General features: G+C 45.7%; 2 protein-coding genes across 4 annotated transcripts in view; both read left to right on the top strand.

The window, feature by feature from the left end:
- Window positions 1–8,557: 8,557 nt before the first annotated feature.
- Window positions 8,558–11,629, top strand: LOC119172737 (uncharacterized). The gene is made up of 2 exons (XM_037423884.2): window positions 8,558–8,868; window positions 10,502–11,629. The coding sequence occupies exons 1-2, from the start codon at window positions 8,596–8,598 to the stop codon at window positions 10,970–10,972; spliced, it is 744 nt and encodes a 247-aa protein (XP_037279781.2). The 5' UTR covers window positions 8,558–8,595; the 3' UTR covers window positions 10,973–11,629.
- Window positions 11,630–14,263: 2,634 nt separating this feature from the next.
- The window catches only part of LOC119172125 (venom metalloproteinase antarease-like TtrivMP_A), a 42,512-nt gene continuing 29,200 nt past the window's right edge, over window positions 14,264–27,575 (top strand). For 2 of the 3 annotated variants that reach the window (XM_075892940.1, XM_037423126.2), the window contains exons 1-3: window positions 22,594–22,739; window positions 25,185–25,357; window positions 26,455–26,544. In XM_075892940.1, the coding sequence (XP_075749055.1) occupies window positions 22,661–22,739; window positions 25,185–25,357; window positions 26,455–26,544 (342 nt within the window). In that variant the 5' untranslated portion in view covers window positions 22,594–22,660. Of the gene's footprint in view, window positions 14,396–22,593; window positions 22,740–25,184; window positions 25,358–26,454; window positions 26,545–27,575 lie in introns of those variants that run through there. The other variant, XM_075892941.1, reaches the window with a different exon arrangement.

Genomic DNA, 27,575 nt, shown 5'->3' with positions numbered 1-27,575 from the left:
TGTGGCCTGGGTCAGCTGGTACAATTTGTTGAATCTTGGAACCAACGCAAACACAAAATACATGGAAGTGCCCCATGCATTGACTAAAGATCATTTGTTTTCACATACAACACAGTCATCTGTTGTGCGACATATTTCTTCTTTGTTGCGTCTGTTGGTTCATTTAATTCCTTTAAGCTAAGATGAATAGCCTGTAGCTTGGCGTATGTGCTGGCATTGAAGAATGCGTCAGGTCATGCGACCGACACTTTGACGAGATTTCGAAGACTACATAAGTACACATATCCTATTTAGTTTTAGTCCCTTCATCCCTGCAATCTAGATAATGATGTTCCAAATATTCTAAATTTGATTACAAATATTTGTGGTTCAATCGCAGATATCTGTCGTAGAATGTTGACACATCAGGTGTGTCTGTAGCAGTTTAACATGAATGTGTTCAAATGGAGTAAGTTTTTTTACATTGTTTTTTTCATGTGTGGTTCATTTTCTGCGTGTTTTGCTTTGTTTTAAGAATCCCAGCATGAATGATGACAGCGAAAAAGCTGCAATAATGTGTGGTCCCAAAATCACTTCTCCAGCCAAGTCGTCATCTCGACCCAACAGTATTTAAAAACGTTGCCTCCACCGTCGCCAGGACCATGGTCTTGCGGCCAATGCTTCCACGCGACAGGCGCGAGCTGGTGACGATGCTGACGTTCATCGGTGCCGCGCTGTGAATCCGACAGCCACCTATGGCCATGATGTGCGCTTCTCCAGCCTGCAACTACTACTCAACGCTGTTGTCAAAAATGCTGACCGAGTCTGCGCAACCTTGCACCTGTGCTCACGCCTGTCACCCGTACTCGGTCAGGGAGTTTGTGGACGAGTAGGTTTGTATATATATATATATATATATATATATATATATATATATATATATATATATATATATATATATATATATATATATATATATATATATATATATATATATATATATATATATATATATATATATATATATATATATATATATATATATATATATATATATATATATATATATATATATATATATGAGCGAGTGCACGTATAAACACTTGTTATTATTGCTTAAGCGTTCGCCACAACAAGCTGGTTCAGGCAGGAACCCGGCAAGCATGAACCACACGGACGTCAACGTCTTCTTTCACGCTGGCACACAGCTGTCGCCACTATTCTCCGGTACAATTACTCCCCTTGCAGAAAGGAGCCAACCTGGCGACTTAAAGAAGTGACACGACAGGGGCGTTGTGCACAGTTTGAGACGTGATACATGAACTGTTTCATGCCCGTGGTAGCGTTGTCCGATGGCGCATGAAAAGGCTCAATTTCATAGTGGACGGGAGATGTTTCCCGCGCCACACGGTAGGGCCCATGGTATTTCGACCAAAACTTCAGGGAAAGACCGGGAGGGGTAGACGGGACCCAGAGCTAAACCAACATTCCTGGGTTACAGTGGGCACTAGACGCAGAGGCATCATGGTCAGTTTTCTGGCGCCATTGGTTTTGCGCGGTAGACGAGTGAGCGAGTTAACGATACTCTTCGGCATAAGCAGCTGCTTCGGAAACAGGCGTCGCTTCGGAAACATCAGGTCCGTAAGGGAGAATAGTGTTCATAAAGCATGATGGTTCGCGTCCGTAAAGGAGGAAGAAAGGAGAGATGCCAGTGGTTGTTTGTGGCGCAGAGTCGTACGCGACAAAAGGGAGCACTTGTTGCCAATTAGTGAGGTCGTCAGACGCGTACTTGACAAGTATATCTCCAAGGGCAGAATTAAAGCGTTCTGTCATGCCATTGGTTTGAGGATGGTATGCCGAGGTTTTAAGATGGACAATGCGACATTCCTTGAGCAGCTTGTCGACGGCGTTCGAGAAGTGTGGAAGTGTGGCAGCTCATGCCTTTCGTGTCCTTCTTGTCTCTGTATCGTCGTTTTGTTCTCACGCTATAACTATCGTCAGGCGTTCGAGAGAAACATGCGTGCACGGTCACTCAGTAAGTCACGAGGTGCACCACGTCGCAAAACCTGATCCATGGTGCAGAAGAAAATAAACAACGTCTTTCGCAGTGGTGGCAGGCAGCGCACATGTTTCAGCGTAGCGTGTCAAATGATCGACGGCGATGATAATCCACCGGTTGCCTCGAAGAATGTTGGGTAGAAGACCATAAATATCAATTCCGATGCGGTCGAATGGTCTCGCTGTTAAGGGCTGCAAAGAGCTAGCAGGGCTGTGAAAAGGCGTCTTGTGGCGTTCCCCGAACGTGCCGATACATGCCGCGCCAGTAGTATCTTAGACAAAGGCGAGAGTAAGTGTTGAATACTCCAGCGTGGCCACACTGGGTGTCACTGTGAAAGGCAGCACAGATGTCCGAGCGCAAATGACGGGGCATGACAAGGAGCCACCTACGGTCATTCGTTAGACAATTGCGGCGATACAACAAGCCTTCACGGACAGCAAAGTGTCTTGCTTGACGAGCGAGGGAGCGTGAAGTCGATTCTGACGAACTGTGAGAAAGGACGTCGAGCAGAGAATTGATCCAGGGATTCTTGCGCTGCTTGGCGGGCATGTCGGTGATGCTCAACGATGACCAATCGCAGATGGCAGTTGGTAAGCAGGCAAGGTCAGGAGGCAGTGGATAACTGGATAGGACATCAGCGTCTGAATGTCTGCGTCTTGAGCGATAAACAACATGGATGTCGTATTCCTGAAGGCGTAAAGCCCAACGAGCGAGGCGGCCAGTAAAGTCTTTCATGGATGCTAGCCAGCATAAGGCATGGTGATCTGCGACAACATCAAACTGAGGTCCGTTAAGGTAAGTGCGAAATTTTTCTATAACCCAAATGATAGCCAAGCACTTCTTTTCCGTGGCGGAATGGTTGGACTCTACCTTCGGTAGGGTACGGCTGGCATTGGCGACAGCCTATTCATCGCAGCCATCTTTGCGTTGAGCGAGAATGGCACTGAGGCCGACACCGCCAGCATTCGTGTGAATTTCAGGGAGTGCATTGGGATTGACGTGGCGGAGAACTGGCGGAGACGTGAGTAGCCGGCGCAGCGTCGTCAATGCGTCATCGCAACGAGAATTCCAGCGCGAGAGGTCCGCGCTACTGGAAAGAAGCTGTCAGGGGGGTGATTATATAGAGGCAGAATCGCGGATGAAACGCCGAAAAGACGAGCACAAGCTTACGAAGCTAAGGAGCTCCTATAGATGAGTAGGCTTGGGGTACTGGACAATGGCACGCAGTTGGGCAGGGTCTGGCGATAATCCTTCTTTTGAGACGACGTGGCCAAAAATAGCGAGTTTGCGGGCGCGAAAATGATATTTCTTTAAGTTCAGTTGCAACTCGCCTGCCGTAAGGCAATGGAGAACTTGTTCCAGACGGGAGAGATGAGTTTTAAAATTTGCGGAAAATACCACTATGTCATCCAAACAGCAAGGGCAAATGTGCCATTTAAGTCCCCTGAGGACACTGTTCATCAATCTTTCCAAAGTCGCCGGTGCATTGCAAAGACCGATGGGCATGAATTACATTAATTTCATATAAGCTGTTAGGAGTCACAGACGCCGTTTTTGGACGGTCTGGCTCGGCCATTGGTACTTGCCAATATCTAGAGCGCAGATACAGTGAAGAGAAAAACAAGACGTCTTTACATTGACGCCCTTTCCCGAGCGGCTCACAAACAGAAGGCAACTGTTTCCGCAAGATACTTTCTTCTAGTAATGTTTTTTTGTAACACTTTACGTAGGTGGTCAGAAAACTCTAGCGAGCACCAGCCGAGCCATTTGGGAACGTGGGAGCTAATTTTATAGCATGGCATTCCCCTTCAGGACTGAAAACTTGCGTTTATATGACAAAGATGGAGTAACACGTTGTTACTTTTGCTTCCGATTTTCTCTAGATTCGTGGTGGCTGCGGCTTTGATTATTTAGGACATGGCGATCGCGCAATCTGGCAGGACAGCAATACAGAATGCAGCTGCGCTTTCTCGCTCTTGCACGAAAGTCTACACCGATGGTAAGAAAAATGTGGAACAAGTCAGGGCGCTTCCACATGAATTCGGCGTACTGTGGCCACAATAAAGAAACTATTCCAACGTAGTGCGCATCTTCTTCACCGTGTCAGCCGTGTGGAGATGTAGAAGTATCCTGCTGCTCGAAATCTCGTCTACAGGAAGGCTCAAAGTTTTACCCCCTCTTTTTTTTTCGGTACCTAGTCGAACAACACAAGAAAACCGAGCGTCTGGCTGACGATGAACAACTATACGAGACTTTCTTCGAAGCCGCGGTTCAAGCTTCCGCGCGACTTGGATACGAGTCAGCGCTGTCTTACGATGATCACATGAAGATTGAGAGCTACGGGTTATAGGCACTCGAGATCGAGTTTGACTCGCTCGAGGGAAGCAACGCTGAGAATGCTATACCTTGAACGAAATCTTCTATCCAGCAGGGTAGTGAGAAGCCACACGACTCGTGAGTGCGAGAGATCAGCGACGTGCTTAATGTCTACTTTGGCGAAAGCTGTCTAGTTGATATCAAAAACGTTCCATTTTCATGAGAATTTTCGGTTTCGCAGATGGCGAATGTGAAAGCGACTTGGCATATTACACTGGCCGGGCTTCTCGCATGCGCTGGCATTACTTATGAGCCCATTTACCGGCTCTTCACTACCGACGAGGAATCCACACATGGTCAAACCGTTCTCTGCGCTAAACTGACCAACCTGCACATGTGGCTGGTTATGTATGTGAGATAGGACTCGCTCGCTGGATTTCGTGCTCACCGTTTGTGCCGCCGCGATCTCTGGCGACAGCGCAGCTCTGGCCGACCGGCTCGCACTTCACCATATCCTGACGCCATGAAGCTTTCGCTCAGTTGTGCCCTTTTCCTGGATTCCTGCGACAGTGCCCATCTTTCCGATATCCTCCTTCCTTCTGTATGGGGGTCTCTCTGTCTCCGCTCCTGTCTCTATCCCTGTCTCTTTTAATCCCTCCTTACCCGCATCCCTCGTGAACCACTGTTGAGGTGTCGCACTATGATGCAGACAGTTACGGGGCTCACTTTTATCTTCCTTTCTCTCTTTTAAGAACCTCTTACACACATGTGAGATATGGGAGGAATGCAGTAAGAGCTGAAGTCCTCGGGCATACTGAGGACGTGGGACAAAGTATAGAGATTGCCTACCGAGACAGAGCTAATGCGACAACTGCTGGGCGACACGCTGTAGTGTACGAGGTACTACATTTCTGGTGCCCGGCCTCGTCGACCGCCTATTTGCCATGACCAGATCCGACGCAGGGGCAATCAATCGGGAGTTCGAGAAATTTCCCCAGATGAGCGACGACATAATGAACAACATGCGACTGGCTGCACGTTGTTATCGCAGCGTCAGGAGAGCCAAAGACTCTTTCCTGGACATGGAAATGAGATGCACCGTGCACTTTCTCTATTTCAAGGATGACCATGTCCAGCTGCATCCGATCATCTTTCGGAAGCCGTTCTGCAGTGACGACGCTTCACCGGCCATGACGTACGGCACCCTGGGTAGTGAGAGTTCGTACGCGTTAGCCACGTGGCTATTCGATGTCGGCCTAGGCTCGGCAGCTGGACGGGGGTGCACACATGGTGACTTTAGGCGTAATTCTTCCCGCGTTCGCCTGTAAGTTTAAGGCAGAATCGAACATACCCTATACAGGCTGCACCGCTAGGAAGACTTATCGAGCAGGCAGCTCCTGCCTATAATCTGATGTTTCGTGCAGTGCGGATGCTGGAGTCGCAAGGTAATGTGCAACAAGGTTGCAAGCCTTACGCCTGGTTTCGCCGGTGATTTTCGTTGCAAGAAGGGTGACCCCTTGTACGCTGAAAGGAACTGTTCTTTCTCTTAGGACGGGAGATGATGGCTGTGTTCATAACAGCGCTGAGATGCAGGCGTCCTCGCACTGGGTATGGCAATATTTTGCGCATCTGCATCATGATTTTCTCCCGATAGTAATCACAGGTTTTTAGATGCAATATTAGAAACAGTGGCTTTGACAGCTTCTACCGAAGTTCCTTCGAAGCATTTTTATTTCGTAAGACATATTAACCTCTTTATGGAAAGGTCAATTTGCTTGTTCATTGAATAACAGTGGGTTCCTATTACTTTTTCCCAATAGTGTCGTGCTCACTAAATCCGTAATCTTATGATATAGATATGATAACATGCATTGCTTGTAGATACAGAGATAACATGTTAGGGTGCTCAGCTAATGGCCGCAATGAAACACCCAATACCGTTGTGATTTCAATTGTACGTGATGCTGCACAAAGTCGGACGTAATCTACTTGATCTCAGAAACGGTCACTATGTATCACGTTCATCTAGTAGTCTTAATTATATAAAGAAACGCCAGTCCTGCGCAGAAGGCGCAGCACAGTCACAGCGAAAGCTAGAAAGGTGGTGTTTCAGAGCCTTTTTTAAACACTCATTAAGTAACTGCTGCAAGCACACTTGCTTGCAGCAGTTAAGAATTATGCCTGAAGGCATAATTCCTAACGATGAGTAATTATGCCTGAAGTGGGTATACGCCTCAGTTAATAGGTGAACAAGAACGATCTCTTGTAGTGGGTTGGAACATTGCACGACCCACTTGTTACGCTATTCTCATTGTGCGACGACTGGTCCTTCTTTCGCTGTTTTAAAACGCTTTATGAAAGTCGTATTAACGCGATTGCTTTACCGACATCAAGCCTGCCTAAGGAAAGTTTGCCAAGTCACAAGCATCGGCATAGTACAGTGTCTAGAAACATTTCTAGGCACTGCAGGCAGACATAGCTCAGTGGTAGAATACTTGGCTGGCACCAAGTGGTCCCGTGCTCGAACCCCACTGTGTCATGGGTGCTAGGTTTTCGTTTTTCTAATTTTGCATAATCTGGTTACGGACACCGGTGGCAGCGGCGGACAACTGCGCGTGACCCGAGTTGTGATCGCTTAACAACTTTCTCTGTAATATAGCAACAGGTTGGAAAAGAGAAGTGAGAGTAAGGAAGAGTGCTACACATCTTCTAGTATGATATAGTCATGCATATTATAGGAAAGCAAAATGGGGGAGGGGAGACATGCACTTGTCTTCTTTAGCACAGAACTCTTGATGTCATGGGATCATCAACTCGCCCAACAAGAAGTTCTTTGCTAAAACTGTTGCTTGGGTGAGTTGGTTAATGATTAAAATAGATTTAAGAGTGCCAGAAGAAGAAAAACTTAGGAAACAAACACACACACAACGCTGTGTGTGTTTTTTAAGTGTTTCGTGCATTTGCGCTGGTACGTCGATCTTGAACAAGTTCTTATTTGGCATAGTACATGTTTGGATCAAAGGAAATACCTTTCCCAATGATTTACATTCGGCTCTGACTTGCACCAGCCTATTTAATTTTATGCCGGAGAACTACTCAAATTCATTATAGCACCTCGTAGCTCTCTGGCGCCCTCGGCTGTGTTTCCTTGACCATCGTAATCATTACGTGACTCTACGTGACCTTAGGCTGTTCCTACGCTTTACTATTACTGCCTCCGGCATCACGTCGGTTGCGTGTCCTATACACGTTACATCAGTCGTTTTCCTTTGCCAAGTTTCATTATCCAAGGCTGTCTAAATTGAAGTGGTGTTCACCACTATGTGGTGCACCTTAATGCTGGTCGTGCGTTTGGTTCGCAAGCAGAATCAATATATATTTTAATTGGATATTTCCTTTTTGTTTTTTCAAAAGATTATTGAAGTCCAGCTTTCGTCACTTTTGCTTGAACCTTTGCGGCGCCGTTACCTTACGACATTCGCTCTTCGCAGCTAAAGTTCTTGCACCACGGAGCGGTGTTTATTCACATCGTACCAGCCTAACGCCGTCGAGTTTGACACTGTGAATATGTGGACGAATACAGCCAGTGGTGGATTCATGTCTTTATCCTACGTGCGTCTGAAAGACATGCGGGTGCATAACCTGGCACGCAGCTCGACACACGCTCTCACTCTTACAGGTTCGGAGATTAGCTACAAACGGGCGTGCTACATTTCTTGAGTCACTCCGCAGATTCAAATCAAGCACGAAAACATGGCTCTTCATTCAAATTTATTCCCAAGGCCACGCGCCTTGCCGTCGGGCTGAAAACCACGGCTCGTTGAGAGAGCAGAAACTTGCTCCAAGATTCGTAAACAGTTACGGTGGCAGGTGTGTTTCCGAACCCTACTAACCAGCCGACTTGTTTACCAGCAGAACCCCTTCGTAGTAATATCTTCCTTTTCTTTTTTTTCCTACTCTCTGGTTTTGAATGATAACACTCTTCCAACTGTCGCCCGAGTGAAGGGACAAACAGCGCAGTGTTTATTTTTGCATTGACCGGCCCAGCGATGGAAGCAAAAGCGCCTGGCTACACCAGTCTCGGTGGTCGGGACTGAGGTCAAGGTGTGTTGTTAGTGGCTGCGAGAAGGTGAGGGGAAGGCTGAGGAGGATAGATGAGAGGGGATGGGGGGGCATCGCTTGACGTGCACGCCAGCAGTGCAGTTAGTGCGGCTGATCTATTTGGTGACGAAGCCCGGTGGATGGTGTTTTGGGGAGGGGGGCCAGGCGAGGAGGAGCTGCCGAGGGTAAGGCGAGCAGAGCCGGTTTGTAGCTTTTTCGGAAGCGGTGCCACCCCCCGCGAAAAACACCCTCGCTTCGATACGTCCACAGACCCCACCACACCCGCTTCGGAGTCTCCCGTTCTTGCTGCCGGCTTGAACACTCGCCGCAGGGACACTCGCAAGATGCAGCCGGTTTCAGCACGCTCAGCTTCGTGGCTGCTCCTCGTTGCAGCGGCCGTTCTCCTGGTTCAGGTCAGCACCACAGGCATCTTTCTTTTGTTCCATCAGCGAGGTGCCGTAGCCACTAAAGGCGTTCCTGCACTCTTTTTCAAGATTCATTTCAAAGCGTATTCCGCTCTGCGCAGGAGTTGCCGCTAAGAAGATGTAACGGTATACCTTCCGCATTCTTGGTGTACTTTTAATTAAAAGAGCTTTAGAATAAATCTTTGACGATCATATTCAATGCGCAAACAAGGGTTCTCACATCGATTAATTTATTGGAGCTATTCGTGCCAAGACTACTGTATTATATGTGCTTGCGCATGCGTTGATTTAAGGGATAGTGAAGCGCATGAATGCATTGCTCTGGAATAATCATAATATTTCCATATATCTATAGGCAGGTGATTATTTCCAGTAATATTGCCACTTTACGTAATGCTGGAGACTTCGCTTTATGGGGCCGGGTTGCAAACATATTGCGCTAAGTATCTACAGGCCAATTCATTTTGGACTTTCTACAATGCGGCTGCAGTTAATTAAGCGAAAAGTCACTGAGCGGCTACTGCGGAAAACTACCATTTCCAAAACAAATCCAGTTTAGTCTCTTCCATCTGATATCTATCTTATGTTCTCAGAACGTTTCCGTTAGATTGCACCGTTAGCCGTTTAAACGCAGTATCACGAAGCATCCTGTGCGAGAGCATTGTTATTTGTACTACAAGAAAGATTGCAAGCGTGAGTTTAGATTATCTAAATGTTTTTCGCGATAACGAAATTATTTGTTTTTCTGGACCCGACCCTGGATGGTATAAAATGTCGCGATACTCACTGGATGACTAGTCATTTCAGCTTTCAAAAGCACAAAAGAGTATTAGAATGCGAGCATAATTTATGGGGATACCAGACTAAGCGCACTTACGGGTGCATGCGAAATATTTCTTTCGCAATCTCTGCAACATGCCAGAGAAGCAGTTTCCACATACGGCCCAACTGTTGCGTAATATTGGCTTGCGTTCAGTTTTCATCAAATATTTGAGCTTAGGTGACCGCGATAGCGGAAATCATGCTTTACGGCCTGTCCGAAAGCGATATATAGAGCGGTGCGGACCATTTCGAAAGAGCCTCTAGCATATAATTGAAAAACGATTCTTATTCTTTCCTGATATGATATTTTTTTTTGTGGTTTTGATATCTTGCATGAAGATAAGCCGCACACTTGATTGATAATTTGCAGTTCTTGAATAGCGAGTCCTTCACTCCGGCTTAGTATAGAGGGAGGGTAGTGGCGCCCCATCTTCCCCCTTCGTGCGCCGGCCTATCTCCCGCTGGGCTGAGGCCACTGGGCCGTTTCCCTTAAATCGTCCGCCATGGAGCTGTAGTGGTTACGGTGATCGGCTGCTGAGCCGAAGGTCGTGGGTTCGATTTCTTGGCGCAGCGGTTGACTTTTGGTGGAGGCATGCTAGATGCCCCGGTACAATGCAATGCCAGTGCACGTCAAAGGACACCAGATGGTCGAAATTTCTGGAGTACTTCACTATACCACATGCCTCACAGTCATATCGTGCCTGTGGCCCACAAAAGTTCTGGTACTCATCGCGTAAAACCAAATTGCCCACCTAACCAGCGGATTACACGTGACTGATTTCCGTCGTATGTTTTGCAGGTACTAGGCGATGAGGTCACGACGAAGCCAGTCGTAGCTGACCAAGAAAGCGGTGACACAAGGGCCGAAGCACTCCCGACGTCACCACCGTGCGACAAAGAAACAAAAAAGACGGCGGTACCTCCAAAGAAGACCGGTATTACACGAGTTCGTCATCCTTTGCTCCCGTTCAACCTAGGCATTGCCATACCTTACATTTTCAACATGCGGTTACTCACTGGACCCGCTGGCACGGGCCTGGGACTCAACGTGCCAGCCATCTTCAACTTGCAGCTGGATGCCGCTCACCGTAGGCGGCCAGGACTGCTGCTGAGCCTATTCGGAAACAGGGAACCCCTGTTCAACTTCAACCGTCGCAAGCGGCCCGGAAATCCGCTGCTGAGCTCCCCGCTTCGGCCACCGTTCGCGCAACTCCCGGAACAGGACAACGACATAGACATCAAGCGAAAGCCTGTCGAGAAAGCTGCGTGAGAGGTCTTGTTATAATGGCTAGAAAGGTTTCTAGTCACTATAATATGGAACTTTTTCTAGCCACTGTAGTCTTATGTGAGACGGTAACAGCTGATCTCTTTCAATCGTGCTGGTTGCGAAAAGTGCTGGTGTTCGGTTGATGCTCGAACTTTTATATCTTCATACGCGCTGTTTTTTTTTGCCAACATTGATGTTTCATCGTAAACACAAAATGTATTTTTTTGCATAAACATTAAAATTTGAAGCAATCAGTGTACACTGCAACGTAAAAAGAAAAAGAAAAATTTAGGCTTATATATATTTTCTCGAATGGCAACATGGCTGGCACTTTCTGATTTCAAGTAGAGCTTTTTAAAAATCCCGGAATACCAAGTGTGCCGGCTGGGATGACGGATTGCTCGACTTACAGGCATCTAATTGCTTTGATTTATCTGGGAACGTCTTCTTCGAAGGACATTATCTGAATAATGAAAGAGAAGCAGTGCGCGAAAAAAAAAAAACGCATGCAGACAATTTCGCAGCACTTCAGCATGCAATGTTACATCTGATATTCCCGGCATTGTTTAGTAGGCCTAGCAATATTTTGGGTTTCAAGACGTCAAATTTTATCTGTGTTCTTTTTTGTGTTTCACAATAAATACGTGGCTATCTGAAAAATAGTAGTAAAGTATGACTTATTGCGGTGGCCTAGTGGCTAAAGTACTTGGCTGCTGACCCACAGGTCGCATGATCGAATCCCGGCTGCGGTGGCTGCATTTTCGATGGAGGCAAAAATGTTGTAGGCTCGGATTTCGGTGCAAGTTAGAAAACCCCAAGTGGTCTAAATTTCCCGAGCCCTCCACTTCGGCGTCTCTGATAAGGTGGGTTTGAGACGTTAAATATCGCGTATCAAACAAGTATGACTTATTTTTCGTTTGGTCTAGATTTCACAGCACTTTTCAAAATAACAGAAGTGACCGGCGATTCATACAGAGGCGTAGCCAGGATTTTTTTTTTTTTTTGGGGGGGGGGAGGATTCAACCATACATGTATGTTCATGTGTGCGCTTGTGTAAAAGGTTCGACCCCCCTCCCCCTTTTTCTTGGTACACCACTGATTTTGTGGTTCGGTAACATCTGCGTTCAAGGTGCAGCACATGTCGTAGTCCCTCGTATTGATATTTCCGTAGGAATGCAGCCAGAGGTAAAGAGAGCGATAATTGATAAAAAGGCAGAATGGTCGGCTTGAGCTAGAAGTTTTTCGTCTATACGAAAGGGGCAAAGAAGTGTTGAAGCGAAAGCGGGGACAGGAATAAACGATGCAAATGTGCAGTATGGGGCACTGTTAAAGAGAACACTCGAATGCACACCATCAATATTTTTGGCCCTCTAAGGGCAAGTGGATTAAGAAACAATATTCATACAGATCAATAGTCTCTCAAGAGGAGTCGGAACTTTTAACCACCAGTATATAGCCTTATGCATATCTAAGACGCTATGATTCCGTAAGATCGCGAAATGTAAACATGCTGCTCACACAGGTGTTCCCTTTAGTTGTGGACCCGTCTGTACATTAACCAACTAATGCAGTGATTTCACTGCAATTTACAGCAGTGGCTGCAAATACGTGGCCAGCTCACCTCTTGCTTGCGGCACAGCCTGCACATGACTGTCTTTGTGCCATAACTTTTATATTTATTAGTAAATTACCGAGCACCGTAGACCTGCCTGGCCTTAAGTATTTTTGTTTTGCGTCCCCCCCACGTCTGTCCAATGAGTTAAGACTTCAGAACCAGTGTCCATATTTCAGGTACTTCAGGAGGTCACTATCGACATGTCTCCGGAAACCTGACGTCAAATCTCCTTCAGAAGAAACGACCCACTTACTAGATATAAAAAAGTCCTTTTTCCAAATGGCAGCGTTTGTTTGCGCTTGTGGCCAGGACTGCTCTTTACGCCAGGACAACACAGATGTTTACTTAAAGAAAAAACGGTGCTGCGGTCGCTTGCATGGCATCTAAAAGGTCAAAGTAGGACCGACTGACTCTTGTGAGTCACGATAATCTACCCTGTGTCACTCAAACGACTAACAGCGATGCCCTCGTCATTTCCGACATGCACTTTGCTTCATTCTCAGGCGTGGCTCAGTTCCGTCAGTGAGACAGTCCTTTCATTTCTTTAATCTCTGCTAGAGCCGGTGTCGTTGCGCTGGAGAGGTGTGACTGACGTTACGACGACGGGCATCATTTCTGTCCCAGTTTATTCCCAGGCTTTGCGTTCTACTTTTGTATTCAATTTTCCATTCAATGATATATACATAGGTACGCCCCTTCGCGGTGGACTAGTGGCTAAGGTACTCGGCTGCTGACCCGCAGGTCACGGGATCAAATCCCGGCTGCGGTGGCTGCATTTACGATAGAGGCGGATATGTTGTAGGGCCATGTGCTCAAATTTAAAGAACCCCAGGTGGTGAAAATTTCTGGAGCCCTCCACTACAGCGTCTCTCATAATCATAGGGTGGTTTTGGGACGTTAAACCCCACATATCAATCAATCATATGCATAGCTACATCATGTTCACAGTTACAAAGAACCGCAAGATTGGATCAAGAGAGACAGGCAACCACAAAGAAAAAAAAGGGGGCGCCCTGTTTTACAAAGAAAAAAAGGGGGTGTCATGTTTTGTTGCCCTCACATCGTGGTCTTTTATTTACTTCAGCATCGTAATGGAGCCGAGTTACAAAGAGGGCGAGGGTAAGCGCATGGCCACAAAGCCTGCTAAGTTGGCCCGTGGTGTGCTTGGCTCTTCCTAGAGAAGGATATCACCCCACATTAGCGCATCTCAGACCGACAGATAGCATGAGTTGCTGAATAGCCTTACTCACATGCTATTTTTCGAAGATGAACGTCGCAGTGATAAGTCATGACCGTAACATCTAAAGATACGCCACAAGCACGCATTGATGAGATAAATATTGTAGAACGTAGTCCGGTTGAAATGCACTGCTATGGGTTCACGTCTGAAAGAAGGAACAGCTCAGCAAACGATGGGCCCAGCTGAGTGAGCTTTGTGGGCATGCGCTTACCCTGTTTGCAACTTGACTCCGTCTTATGGCGTTGGCGTACAAAAACGTTGCCGCTCGAGCTCTCCAGTTGAAGATTTCTGCTGCTGTGCATGGTATGTGCGCAGCTTACGCATGCATGGCATGCTCGTAAATTGCCCCTTTTGTTCTCGTTGGAGTTATGCAGGTGCTTTATTAATGGATGGAGCAGATGCGTTCGAACATGTTCATGTACTTTGCCGGACTTGACAAAGCTGCTACTTCACCGAAGCAAAATACCTTGTCAGTATTATGCAAAACGGAACACGTGCATCTGAGTACATCGTCATTTTCGCCTGCCTTTTACATAGCACGTCGGGAGTCAGCTGAATGGTTTTTCGACCGGTAAGTGATTATCATCCGTGTATATTTTAGCTTTGGTTAACGTACAGTAAATCATTGTAATTGTAACAAAGACAGCGAGCCTTTTGTTATTTTCGCTGCATGGCGTGATGGCCCTGTGAGTAACGGCTCACTCAAAGGCAGTCAGTGGACTGATGATTCCATGCCAACAATTTCGGAGCAAAACCCTCCTACTTCCCACACTCCCTTCTTGTACAGAGAAAGCTATGAGTAACGGAAAGCCATCTGGCAATAGTGTCACGAGCAGTCTCCGTTGGCTGCGTTATCACTCAGGTCATTCGCAGTGCCATACTCAAGCACACACGCCATTGATTGCGTTGTGAATGACGTCGTTCATTTAGTCGCAGTCGTGGCGCAAAGGGTGTGCGCATCAGTTTCTCCCCTGAAACATTCCATATGGGTGTGCCACGGACAACTCCAGAAGATCGCCGACAGTGAACACTGTAAACACGAGCCAAATGTCTCATGTGTCTCATTATGAAGCATGAACATGTAACCAATAATTTCGGAAGGATTCAATGCCACATCTGGTTGAATCAAGGAGGTTTAGAAAAGAATTGCTGGAGTAGAAATTCTTGCCCACGAGTAAAGCCGTGCCAACCGTAAGAGGGCGGCTGCGGCAGCCATCTTACTAGAGGCATGATTACTGTTGGCGTTCGGTGATTGAGAAGGAGCGTTTTCCTCGCACACCCAATGAGCTTAATGTGGCAACCTTTTAGGGTGAGATAGTGCTTAATGTGCGTCCTTGTGTTACTAGTTTTCTTAGGTTATAACCTCGAAATATATCCTCGAAATAAAAGCAAATTTCATTGGAGATTAGGTCACATAATTTAGTCAGGTCATTTCTTCAGAAACAAGATTAAGTCAGATTATTTCTTCGGAAACATCCATCTTTTAATTTATAAGTAACGTAGCATTTAGACTAACAAATCAAAGCCATTTGATGTCTATGTGGGCACCACCAAAAAAAAATAGTATGTTTCTGAGATTTTAAAGGGCAAAAGCTGCCCCGCCGCGGTGGTCTAGTGGCTAAGGTACTCGGCTGCTGACCCGCAGGGCGCGGGTTCGAATCCCGGCTGCGGCGGCTGCATTTCCGATGGAGGCGGAAATGTTGTAGGCCCTTGAGCTCAGATTCGGGTGCACGTTAAAGAACCCCAGGTGGTCTAAATTTCCGGAGCCCTCCACTACGGCGTCTCTCATAATCATATAGTGGTTTTGGGACGTTAAACCCCACATATCAATCGAAGGGCAAAAGCTGTCTTCACGTCTGGTGGCAAAGCATTGCGGGAGCTTCCACTCCAGCAATTTTTTTAAAACCTCCTTGGGTTAAAGCCACTTCTAGACACCAGGGCCGCATGTTCAAGCTTTCGCTGGCTAACCATTTGTACGGAGTGCTTGGGCGGTGATTTTTTGTTTTGTTTTCTTTGGTTGGTTCGTTATGAAGCAGGGATATCAAACTTAGAGGGGCCGTGTAACAAAATCAGTCTCTTATTCTCCCGCGAGGGCCAAAACCGTGAAGGAGTTTGGAGCAAGAACAGGGGGGTCGATAGCAGAACGTCAGCGAATGGCGAATGTTGCCATTTGAAAGAAGGCCTTTCCCATATATTATGCGCCATTCTCGAAGCGCATATTGCGTTGGGATGTGCGAAACACATTGATGCTGCTTTCCCGAATGACTGAAATGAGGTCGGCAATTTAGAGCTATGGTTACTCGCCACTGTGGCTGTGCTGCTCGAATGCTGACCCACAAGTCACCGGATAAAATCCCGGCCGTGGCGGCCGCATTTTCGTTAGAAGTACAAACGCTGAAGGCTCGTCTACAGGCGGGAGAAAAAGTGTGTAGACCACGAGATCCCGTTGCAGAATGCATCAACGCACCATCTACTGGCGTGGCACCTGCTGCGGTGGGCATGCCCCTCCCGTCGCTCTTTATGACGGGTTACGGCGTTTGTGGCCAAAGAAATAGATACCACTTTCTTCGCTCCGTCGAATCTGTGCTGTTCTTTCATATATATATATATATATATATATATATATATATATATATATACTAGCGGCTGCGTGGTAGAGCGCCATTGGAGGAGGGTGTTGAAGCGTCAGTCTCGCGCTGTTTCTTGCACTGTTTAATTATAGCCCAACTAAGCTACATATAACCCAATAAAGTCAAGCATACAAAATGATGATTTCTTAACCCGGTTTGCCTTTCTTGAGTTCAATTTCCGCCAAGCTAAACTTCGGTGAGCGTAGTTGAGGCGAAGTAGGCGTAGTATAAACTAATCAAGCCTAGTTGAGCATTGCACCACGTAACAAAGCCAAGCATTAGTAGGATAGAATAGGTAAATCAGGCTGATTCTAATAGGGCCTACAAAGAGGGTTCAGCCGTCACCCCCGGAAAATCTTTTCAGGCCTGCGCCCAGCAATTTGACGTCATTTCCGGCCGGCCGACTCTCGGGGAAGCCGCAGCGGCAGCGAGCGCAGCGCGGGCGGCGGTGGTGACGGTTCGGCGGCGTGTTGTTGACGGTGTTTCACGTTTGTTGCTTTCCGTTGTTGTTTTGCGGCAATTTCGTTTCCGTGCGTGATGCTGGAGTGATGCGCCAATGCCGAATAAGTGTTGTGTACCCGGATGCACCGGCAACTACAAAACAGGAAAGAAGATACAAGTGTTTTCCTTCCCTAAAGACGCCGACGCTCTCAAACAATGGCTACGCGCCATTCCTAGGAAGGACTTCGTGCCGACTTCGTGCACTAAGGTAAGAATTTGAGATGCTCCTGTTCTTAGCTTGTCGTTGCTTGTTCGGGTAGAAATCACCTATGATGGCAAATACTTGAGCGTGTGGCCGCCGGGCCTCGCGAAGCGCTGACGCCAGCAGCGTTCGCAGCAAGGGTGGTCAGCTGCGCTTTGTTCACTAACAGTGCCGTGGTGTCGTCCATTCTTGCAAGCTCTCGGTGGAAGCGCTTCGTGGAGTGCGGTGACATCACGCTCCCGTGTTTCCTTTCATGTTGCTTGTACCGCTTAACGCAGCGCTTTTATTTAGATGCTTGCGAAACGTAGGTAGACTTTGTTTTAGCTACACGGACTGTAAACGCGGTCATGCAAACGGGAGCGCATTTTTTTCTTTTGAGAAGTGGCGTCTCAGACGTTCTTGAAACGTTTTTGCAGGTGTGCGCGAATCATTTCGACGCTTCATGCATTGAGAAGACATCGTAGACGGATCCAAGGACAGGGAGAGTTATTGAAGTTGCACTCCCAGTACCACGGTTGCGTCCTGGATCTGTCCCAACGGTATTTTCCGGCTGTCCGTCCTACCTATCAGTACGAGACCAGAGCACGAGAGAAACCCCTGACGCCAAGAGGAGCCGACAAGAAGCCTCCCAACTCGCCCGTGCTGTAGAAAAGTCGCTGGCGTCATATGAAGCGGAGCAAAAACGAGACCGGTTTTCGTCCCTCGAAGAACTAAGGGCTCGCCTGCAAGGGGTGTCAGTGTCTCCAAAGTGGACTGTGATTCATAAAGAAGAGTGCTCCATGTTTTTGAACATTATCGACTATCGTGAACCTTGTTTGAATGCGTCATTGACCGTGTTTGCAAACCTTGAAGTCTTTGCCTGCTATCAAGGTTCACCAATCAAGAACCTTGGTAGCGCTGTTGTACCAGACTCAGTTCAAAAAGTAAGTTCCTTGTTGGAAATTTTGAACAACCTGTCGATGCTGTCTGAGGAGCGCTGCACTTATTGCCACCTGGCTCAAGCAATACATTCCCTTGTTTGAGCCTTGTTTCCAGTTTTGTATCTCTTTACAAGTTGTTAGCTTTTAAAGGTGCTGTACTTTTTTCTTTTTTTTTAACTCGAACTGCCTCGGTACCCACTGTAGCAGTTGTACAGTCCGTTTTGGTACCTAAGCTGTGTACACTTTCCTTGTGCACTCTGTGTACAGACATGTTGTGCACTGTGATTTGTTTTTTTCTTAGATTTTTGTTTGATTTTTTCCCTAGGACATGCACCTACCTGTGGCAGTACAATTACTTTTCTTTCTGTCATTTATCATGCTGTGGACCACAATTTAGTCACCAGTGTTCTTTTGTATTGTATTTTTTGGCAAGTGTTTGAACCTGATACCTTGTGTTGCTACTGCTACTATGATAAACGAATGGTATGTTTTCCTCTAACCTACAATTTAAATGAAAGTGTGCTTTTTCTGTTCCAAAGCTCGGGGATGTTTTTGCTGTTACAATCTGTTTTGTTTCCTGAGTTTTATGTGGCAAGATATGGTGTTTTGTACTTTTGGCATATTTTCAGCATTAAGGGCAACATCTTGTGTTGCCTGTCGTCTGCCTGGACCGAGAACAATGTGCACTGTGATATTTGTACAGACGGCGTCTGGCTGTGATGAATAAATACGCATTATTCCATTCACGATATTCATTATTTCTTGATACCTTGATAAGTTCCCCCGCAACGGTGGCTCAGTGGCTAAGGCGTAGCGCTGCTGAGCACTAGGGCGCAGTTTCGATACCCGGCTGCGGCGGCCGCATTTCTGATGGAGGCGAAAAGCAAAAACGCCCGTGTGTACGAGATTTCGGCACACAATAAAGATTCCCAGGTAGTAAAACTTGATCCTGAGCTCTCCCCTACGGCGCGCTTCATCGCCTGCGTTGCGTCGGCGCGTTAAACCATACAATCAATGGATACCTTGATAAATCGTGCGGACATGGTGTCAAGGCACCTCGCCGGAGTCGGTAGGCGTGAAGGGCGCTCGCGGCTGGCGCAGCCACCCAGCGAAGGGCGGCCGGCCGGCCGGCGCGATGTGACGTCGTCGACGTCACGTCACGTGACGCGCAGGCCTGAAAAGCTTCCGGGGGTGACGGTTCAGCTTGAATTTAGGACGACGCAGCGAGCGATAGAACGGAAAATGATAGGGGTAACCTTAAGAGACAAGGCGAGAGCCGAGTGGATCAAGGAACAAACTGGGGTTAAGGATATCATATTTGAAATCAAGAAGAAGAAATGGACGTGGGCCGGGATCGTAGCGCGTAGGCAGGATAACCACTGGTCATCAAAGGTAACAGACTGGATTTGTACTGAAGGCAAGTGGGTAAGGGGGAGACATAAAGTTAGGTGGACAGATGAGATGCCGAAGTTTGGGGGTATAAAGTGGTAGCCGCGCACAGAACCGAGTTGAGTGGCGGTGTATCGAAGACGCCTTTGCCCAGCATTGGGCGTAGTCAGGCTGATAACGATGATAATTATTTAGGCCTAGTTCAGTTCACTGTTTTCACGTTAAGTGAAGTTAAGCCCAGATCAGCAAAGGTAAGTATAGCCAAAGCTAATTAGACGTAAGTGATCATGGTGTCATTTAGTATAGCCGTGCATAATGGCCTACTATGTTAAACCGAGTCATGGCCAATCAATCAGTCGAATTCCCTTTGAGGCCAGTAAAGCCAAGTCCAGAAAAAAAAACGAAGTACTATTTACCCATTCAGTAATGCTTAAGGATATTTGTCTATTAGTGTTAGTTGAGATAAATGCTAACTATACCTAACTTGATATCCAACCGCACATGCCTTAGATAGAGTTTCATGCGACTGAACGTTTAATGGAATAAACGTGTCATATATATGCAAACATGAAGGTATAAAAAAAAAAACCTGGGCCCTCAGCTGCGCAGCCGCGTGACCCAACCTTCAATCGCTCTAACAGATGCCGAGATTTCATATCTACAGCCTACTTGATGACGTGCTTGGGGGGGGGGGGGGGTCTAACTTCTTTATGCCTTCATGTTTGCTTATATAAGACACGTTTCTCCAATTAAACTCTCATTTGTTGCACAGCGGTTATGTTGTGCAATTTCTTGTGGTTTTTGTCCTTTTTGCGCGCTGATTGTGAGGACTATGTTCCAACTAGCCCATGCATTAGTTTAACCAATTTCAACACCTTTCTATTGTAGCGATGTTGGAGCACTCAGGGCATTAGAGTAACGTATTTATAAGAGAATGAACCTGTGTCCACAACTAAAAGTGACTGTGGTCGTGTATACGCGTCAGTCGAACACCGAAGATGTGCCTCTATGGATGTACTTCAGCCGACTTCTTCCTCTGCGCGAGATGTCCCGATTGCGTGGCGCATATAAGCCGGGTCCAGTCCATAAGTGTTCCTAAATACACACTGGAGAGAACTCTGGCGCTATAGTGTCTATGGAAGATGTAACGCTTGGCGCTTGAGCTAGCATGAAAATGATGGGTAGTAGACGGATTTTTCTAATCTTTGTACTTCTGGCTCAGTGTGTGTTCGCGTGGCTTGAAGCTGTTTTCTCACAAAACGAAAATGAACAATTGTTCAGCAGTTGCGCTCCACCACCTTATTGTTTTAGGCTTACTTTTTCGAACCAGGTCACGAACTTCAAAAGCGTTCGCTCTTTCCTTCTAAAAAAAAAAGCGAAACACAACAATAAATGAAGCCACAAGTGCCATTCACCACTCGCAAGTACAAAGATGAGGCAAATCCGTGTACTACCCATCATTGCCATGGTCGCTGAATAATCGCAAAGCTAGTACCATCTGGTTAATATTAGGAAACTTTTTGCTCGTGCCAGCATCATTTCTGCGGGGCTCAACAAAGCGCGCATGCGTGTTCTGTGCATGTGGTGATGGGCCCGTTGTTTGAATTCCGGCAACATGTCGCGGCAATATGTTTTCCCAAGTTTCGTCGTGGTTTCCAGAGAACTCACACCTGCGATCCCCCTGGGAAATCTGGAGAAATAGTCGATAAGTATCGCTCGATACTCGTTCCACTAATAAAGATCTTCGAAACTCACCTCCCTGCCTTTCGGCCTAACTTAAATATCTATTTCCAGGGAGACGTGGTTTCCAGAGTACTCGCACCTGCACATGACAGGCCAGTGTAAAAAAAAAAAAAAACAACAGACTAAAAGCAGATAGTGTCACTCACTACTTGTGCCACTAATGAAGATATTCAAACTACACCTCACACAGAGTTAACCTCTATGTGTTTCCGCCTCACATTTACATCTTTTTTCCAGGGAGCATTGTAAGGCCTGTTATCTAGAGGCAGCAAGTCGTCGGCTGTCATTCTCATTTAGCATGTAGTGAATTTTCTTTCCCCGTGGCTGAAAGAGAAGAAAAACTAATATAGTAGGCTGTAAAGAGTAAATGCGATCATGTCGTGGCTTCGATATTGGCGGAGTGGTAGAGGCCCATGTACAGTTCAATGTCAGTGCCCGCTAAAGAGCACCAGATGGTCAAAATTTCCGGAGTCCTCCACTACGACGTCTCACATATTCATGTCGAGGTTGTAGTACTCGAAACCCTGATAATATTATTTATAATGTTACCACATAGAGTATAGTATTTCGTGCGGATATAGTTTCACCAATGTGCCGTTGTTACGTATATTCAAGGGACTTACTTTTAGTAGCCTTGCGTGCATTATCTGTCTATTTTTCTTTGAAAGTTATGTGTGCGCTGTTTTTATTCAAGAATCAACAAGCACCGTCTAGCAGCACTTCCAATATTGTTACTTAAGTCTAGTTATGTACAGTAATGCGTAAGTTGTGTTAAAAGAAACCAGTAGGTTCACTAAAAACTTTTATGCGAGTACTAATAACGACTCTTTAAATATCGGTGAACAAATGAACAACTAAGCGTAACCAGTGTAAGTATAAGTAAAACCCACATTAAAATCCATGAATGCACAGGGAAGAAAATAGTCTGATAGCAGCAGACATGTTGAAATAAGTGATAGAATCTGACAACGTTAACATCGCACAGCCAAAGTAAAGGCGACATAGATTGGACTCATATTTTTTCTCAAAATCAGAACGAACTTTCTTGTAAATAGTACAAAGGTTACACAGTGTTAATATACACAAGTGATTGTAAAATGCCTCTTCACGCTCACACCATTTTCTTAGGATTCCGGGGAAGCGTTCTGTGACTGTGTACTTTGTGATTCAAGTTTTAAACCACGAACATTGAAATATCGTTCACCGACCTATATGGAAAACATGAAATAAGAGATGCTCTTTGCTGAGCCATTCAGCCAATTGAAATTATGTGTCCTAAAATCAGATGGAAAGCCACATACGGAAAGGAAAATGTGACTTAAGGTCAGGGACACCTTGGAATCGTAGTTGTCCACATTTGTCTCCTAAACTTGGGTGCAGTTCCGAGTAGTCTTTATAAGAACCCCGACAAATGTCACTTTTTCTGGACGTTTGAATTTCGTCTTTTAAACATGCAGAAGGGACTTGTAAGCAGCTTACTGAATTTGATTGCCTATTTACAACTGCTATATTCACCATACACATCCTTGGGTAAGAGGCGGCGGTATCACTAAACAAATTGTGCGTTGTGAACCTTCCTGAGTAGCTTGCGTGATATTGTCAGGCGGTACTTTAAAGGAAGCGGAGATTGTGAGTGATAAGTAGCCGAGCATCATTTCGCAAGCTAGGATCAAGAACATGTTGAACGCTCAACCGTTTTGGGCGAGCACAGCTCGTCCTTGCCGAGCTCTTCCAACACCATTTGGCTCATCCTCTCAAGGCCTGTCCCCATGAGTATTTGGGACTATAACCATCCGTTTTTAAGCTATATTTTTCATGTGTCACTTCGCTGATGAGGGAACGTGCTTGGCAATTTATTTTATTTTACCACTACAGTTTTTTTTGTGACTTGTGTTTAAAAATTGTTTTTCAGTGATGATGACGCGACCGTTGCCGTGCACTCACATTAAAGGGACGCCTTTCGTAATCGTACACCTAGTCAGACGCTAATTATTCAGATATCACATTTTACTTTGACGGCTTGAAGTGTTATACTCGCCAGTTTTTCGACGATCGTGAATCGCGAAAGAGATGAATAGGTTATAGATCATAAACTTCGTTCCGCAAATTTGACCTATATACGCTTCAATTTTCTTTTGTCTACCCATACGCACTTTTTAGCAGCCAAAAATTTGATACGAAGTTGAAAGAATAACTTATTTAACATAGAAACCGATCAAGTTGAACGGTTAATGGGTTAATCATTAGCAGCAGCAGCAGCAGCTGCTGCTGATGATGATTGGTAATCTGGTAATTCAAGGCACCTTACAAAATACAGGGTCTAGTGCAAAACTTCTGTAACCAGAAAACTTCATATAAAGCCCATGCACACTGACGACCACTTTTTAAAAAGGCTTTTCACGTACAAGAAGGAGACCCGCCTCATTTTTTCTACTACATTATATTTGTAATAACACGTCGTTGAAACACTCCCAACATTTTACCAAGCGTTGCACAATAATAACTATATCATTAAGGGCACGTCATAGTTACTGTGTACTGTGGGTGAATATTTTTAGGTCTTCCACACCAAGCATGTGTAATTCATGGACTTTCTCGTGAACAAGTGACGCGGTTGTACCGCATAATAACCTTCTCCGCATACACCCCGGCCTGGTCATTCAAGACTGGGAGATACGCTTCCCCGTTCTGTGCCTTCCGTGGTGACATCGGGGATATTGAACATTTCATTTGGCTTTGCCCACAGTTTGATGCGCAAAGAGCAGCGATGATCCGCACATTGCGAAACGGCTGTCATAGGCACTGGACAGTTGATGACGTCATCTTTCCTGAAGGACCCGCGGCAACTAGGAGAAACGTGCAACGATTTTTGTTGGTCTTCCTGCGAGACACTGGGCTGTCTCACACGTGGTGACATTTTCCAAATTCAGGAGATGCTCAGGCGGAACAATTGCCGCCCATTCAGGCCAGGCTGACCCCGCCTGCTGCACCACCACCACCACCACCACCATCTGGAGTTGAGACTTTAATATGATGGCCCTAGGTATCTTGAACCTTTTGAGAAAAAGAAATGTTTTTTAGCTTAGCTTAGCTTTTGCGAATCTATTTTTTTATAGTGAAAAGCCAGCTTATGACTAAATTATTGAATTTCGGTTCCTCTTTCTCTGGTCTGTTCTGGTTGGCTGATATCAATTCTTTCTTCAGGTTTTACATTTGGATGTCTGCGTTTTTGGCTCAGCAACTCAATTTGCAGTCGAGAATTCGATACTGTAGTATTGTAAAATAAATCTAAGTACTCGAGCCTCCAGCATTTCACTTCCATCAAAATGCGGCCGCCGCGACCGGAATAAAATTCGACGAAGTTCAGATCAGCCGTCGAGTACCATACCCCTTTGACCCCCGTGGTGGGTTTGCAAGTGGTCAAGATTTCAAATGTAGAAGCCATGTTTGTTCCATGCATTTGCACTTTATCATTTTACCGATATGCATTTTTTTTCTTACGGCTTCACGTATTTTATGTGTATACATCATTGTGCCCATATCAGCGAACTACAGGTACGGTCTTTTATTCAGAAGAGCAACGATTTCTTTGAAATCGGATAAATAAGATAAGCTAAATAAGCGGACGAGCCTCGCAGCACCTTGTAGGTGTGTTGTGAGAAAGCACTTCTTTCAGCGTTTCTTCCTCATAAGCCCGCTGCAGTTACGTTACATCAACTACCACATCTTTAAAAATACACGACAACGCAAGAGCAGAACCTTTATTCCAAATGTTCTGCAATCAATCGGACACTTAGAAAAGCAAGTGAAAATCAATTTTTTGTTAAAAAGATCTTCGACTTGGCCGTGTATGTGATGACTCAGTGAGGACGTTTGTTATGGTCTCTTTAAAATAAATGACATGTCAGACACAGTAAATGTGAGAATGTGAACTTAAACTGACCTGCTCCTAATTAGCCAGTTTCTTTTGCACAGGGTCTCCAGTGGCGACAGTCGTGTTCCCTGAGATCATAGCCGAACGAAGTGACAGTGGACAACTGCTCGTTGCCATTCGTTCTGGTCAGACTTTGAGTCTGAGAAAGACGTCCGTGTTCCTGAAAAGACTCGAAGTCACAACGTTGGAAGACAACCGGAGAACATTTCACTACGTAAGACTAGTCTTTCAATAGTCTACGAGACTATGCGTGAAATTTCAATACAAGTAAACGCCATTCAAGCTTACATAGGCACTCAAGTCGTGGCACGAACTCCACTGTGGGCCACGTGCAAGATTGGAGCAGTGCGTAGCAGGTATCAAAACGTTCTTGAGCTGGCTAGAAAGTTCAGGGCTGTCAAGGGACATTTGACGACATCAAGCACTGTCGTCCAAGAAACACGGTGCACCGCCGTGGAGCAGTGGATAAAAGTTGCTCGGCCGCGGCGGTCACATTTTGATGGAGGTGAAATGCGTAGAGGCCGAAGTACTACACGATGTCGGGGCATGTCAAATAACTCCAGGTGGTCGAAACTTCCGGAACCCTCCACGTCTCTCATAATCATATCTGTTTTTTGGACGTAACACCCTACCTATTATTATTATTATTATTATTATTATTATTATTATTATTATTATTATTATTATTATTATTATTATTATTATTATTATTGTTGTTGTTGTTGTTGTTGTTGTTGTTGTTGTTGAGGGAATGCTGCTTGCATGTGCCTATAATTTCTTATCGTTTGTAAGGAGAGTCAACTTGAGGTTGTCGCACGAATAAAATAATGTCACTGTATTCTGCAGTATTTATTGTTCACAAATAACAGGAATGGCGCCCGCCAAGTAGGAGAATGGGCTGCTGCAATGCAAATAAAGATGTCATTGCCTTTTTAAGGTCAACGTTGCGGTCAATAGGATTATCGAATTTTTTTAATACCTTACCCCCTCCCCCACGTTTCATTCGTTCGCAGAGTACCTCCTACTTGTTGAACATTGTAATTGTATAACATTCCGAAATTTAAATTTTGGTTATTGCGCTTATTTCTAGAGTCCGTCAAGGTCTCATTTGTAACTCGGCATTAATTCCCGTTATTTTATAACCAATGTACAAAACAGCCTAAATGTGATACTTCAGAAATATGATATTAGTCGCACAAAGAGGCGGAACACTCATTTACGATCCCCCCTCAAGTCGCGGAGGATCTTGCTTCACAAACAATTTTATGTTATGATATACCAGTGGTACCAATATCTGCCGCTTTTCTGCAGATGAACGGATCAGGAATGGAACGGAACCTCTACCACGACCCGCAAACAGGTGCCGCTGTCATGCTTAAGCGGGCCCGGGGACTTCGACTTGTGCGTACATATCTTACCATTGCTTATTATTAGAAGTTGCTTATTCTATATGTTGCTGTTTGGCTTCAGTGTGTACGCAAAAGAATGGCCATCACAAACATGGCCTGAATATTGTCTTTTGTTATTGCGACATAGACTTGCCCTCAAGGTATAATACTTTGTGTGCATATGTGTAGTAAATGTGCACCGTTAGGCCGGTGCTGTGTATGAAGTGAAACAGTGCCTTAAGGAATATGCTGTCATGTATGGAGCCGCCATAACTATTTGTGTCCCTGTAGCGAAGACCAGCTTGCACGAGGCGATAGGAGTGTGGCGACAGTAGCCCTTGTCATGTCCAGATAAAAATGTATGCATCTGTTTGAATTGCTGGAGAAGATTAGTACAGACACGTAGCGCTCACTTCCACTGGTAACTGTGACCAGTTACACATTGAAACAGCACTTGGTGTAACGTCCATTCCTGCAAGAAGCCCCGTAAACACGACTTCCTACTGCCTAATAAGGTGAAGGGGAGAGAGTAGACACAATGTGGGATAAGAGTGTGTGTATCCTGCCGGAGAACAATTTTACGTGCACCGAGTGAGTTTAGGTTTTGAGGTGAAAGGATAATAGACGAGACATCTGTATTAGGAAGACACTGTGCCTGCGGGTCGGCAGCAGCAATATTGGGAGTGGTCGGAGCATAACCTTGAATTTCATGTACTCTGACGCTACTCGCTATATTACGATTCATGCTAGGCATCATCTCGCAGATTTTCATCTGCTTGTGAACGTTTTTCGTTCCTGGATAGCCGCTAAACAATTAGTGAATATGTCCAGTTTTTTGTTTTTTGGCAGCTTAAGGGCGGCATTCCGCACTTTGTCATCGATGGCTGAAAGTTCCGTAACTATGACTGGTTTCCGTAGATATTTAACGCGGCCGTATATTTGCACGTGCTTTGTTATTAGCCCACAGTTTTTCTTGAAGTGATTGATCACTCGCTGCAGTGGCCGCGTTTCCAATACGTGAAAGCTTTGTTGGGTTATACCAGG

This window comes from Rhipicephalus microplus, chromosome 4 (genome assembly GCF_043290135.1).
Source record: "Rhipicephalus microplus isolate Deutch F79 chromosome 4, USDA_Rmic, whole genome shotgun sequence".
NCBI classification, from domain to species: domain Eukaryota; kingdom Metazoa; phylum Arthropoda; class Arachnida; order Ixodida; family Ixodidae; genus Rhipicephalus; species Rhipicephalus microplus.
Note: the sequence above shows the minus strand (reverse complement) of the source record. Positions and strands in the feature narration are given on the sequence as shown.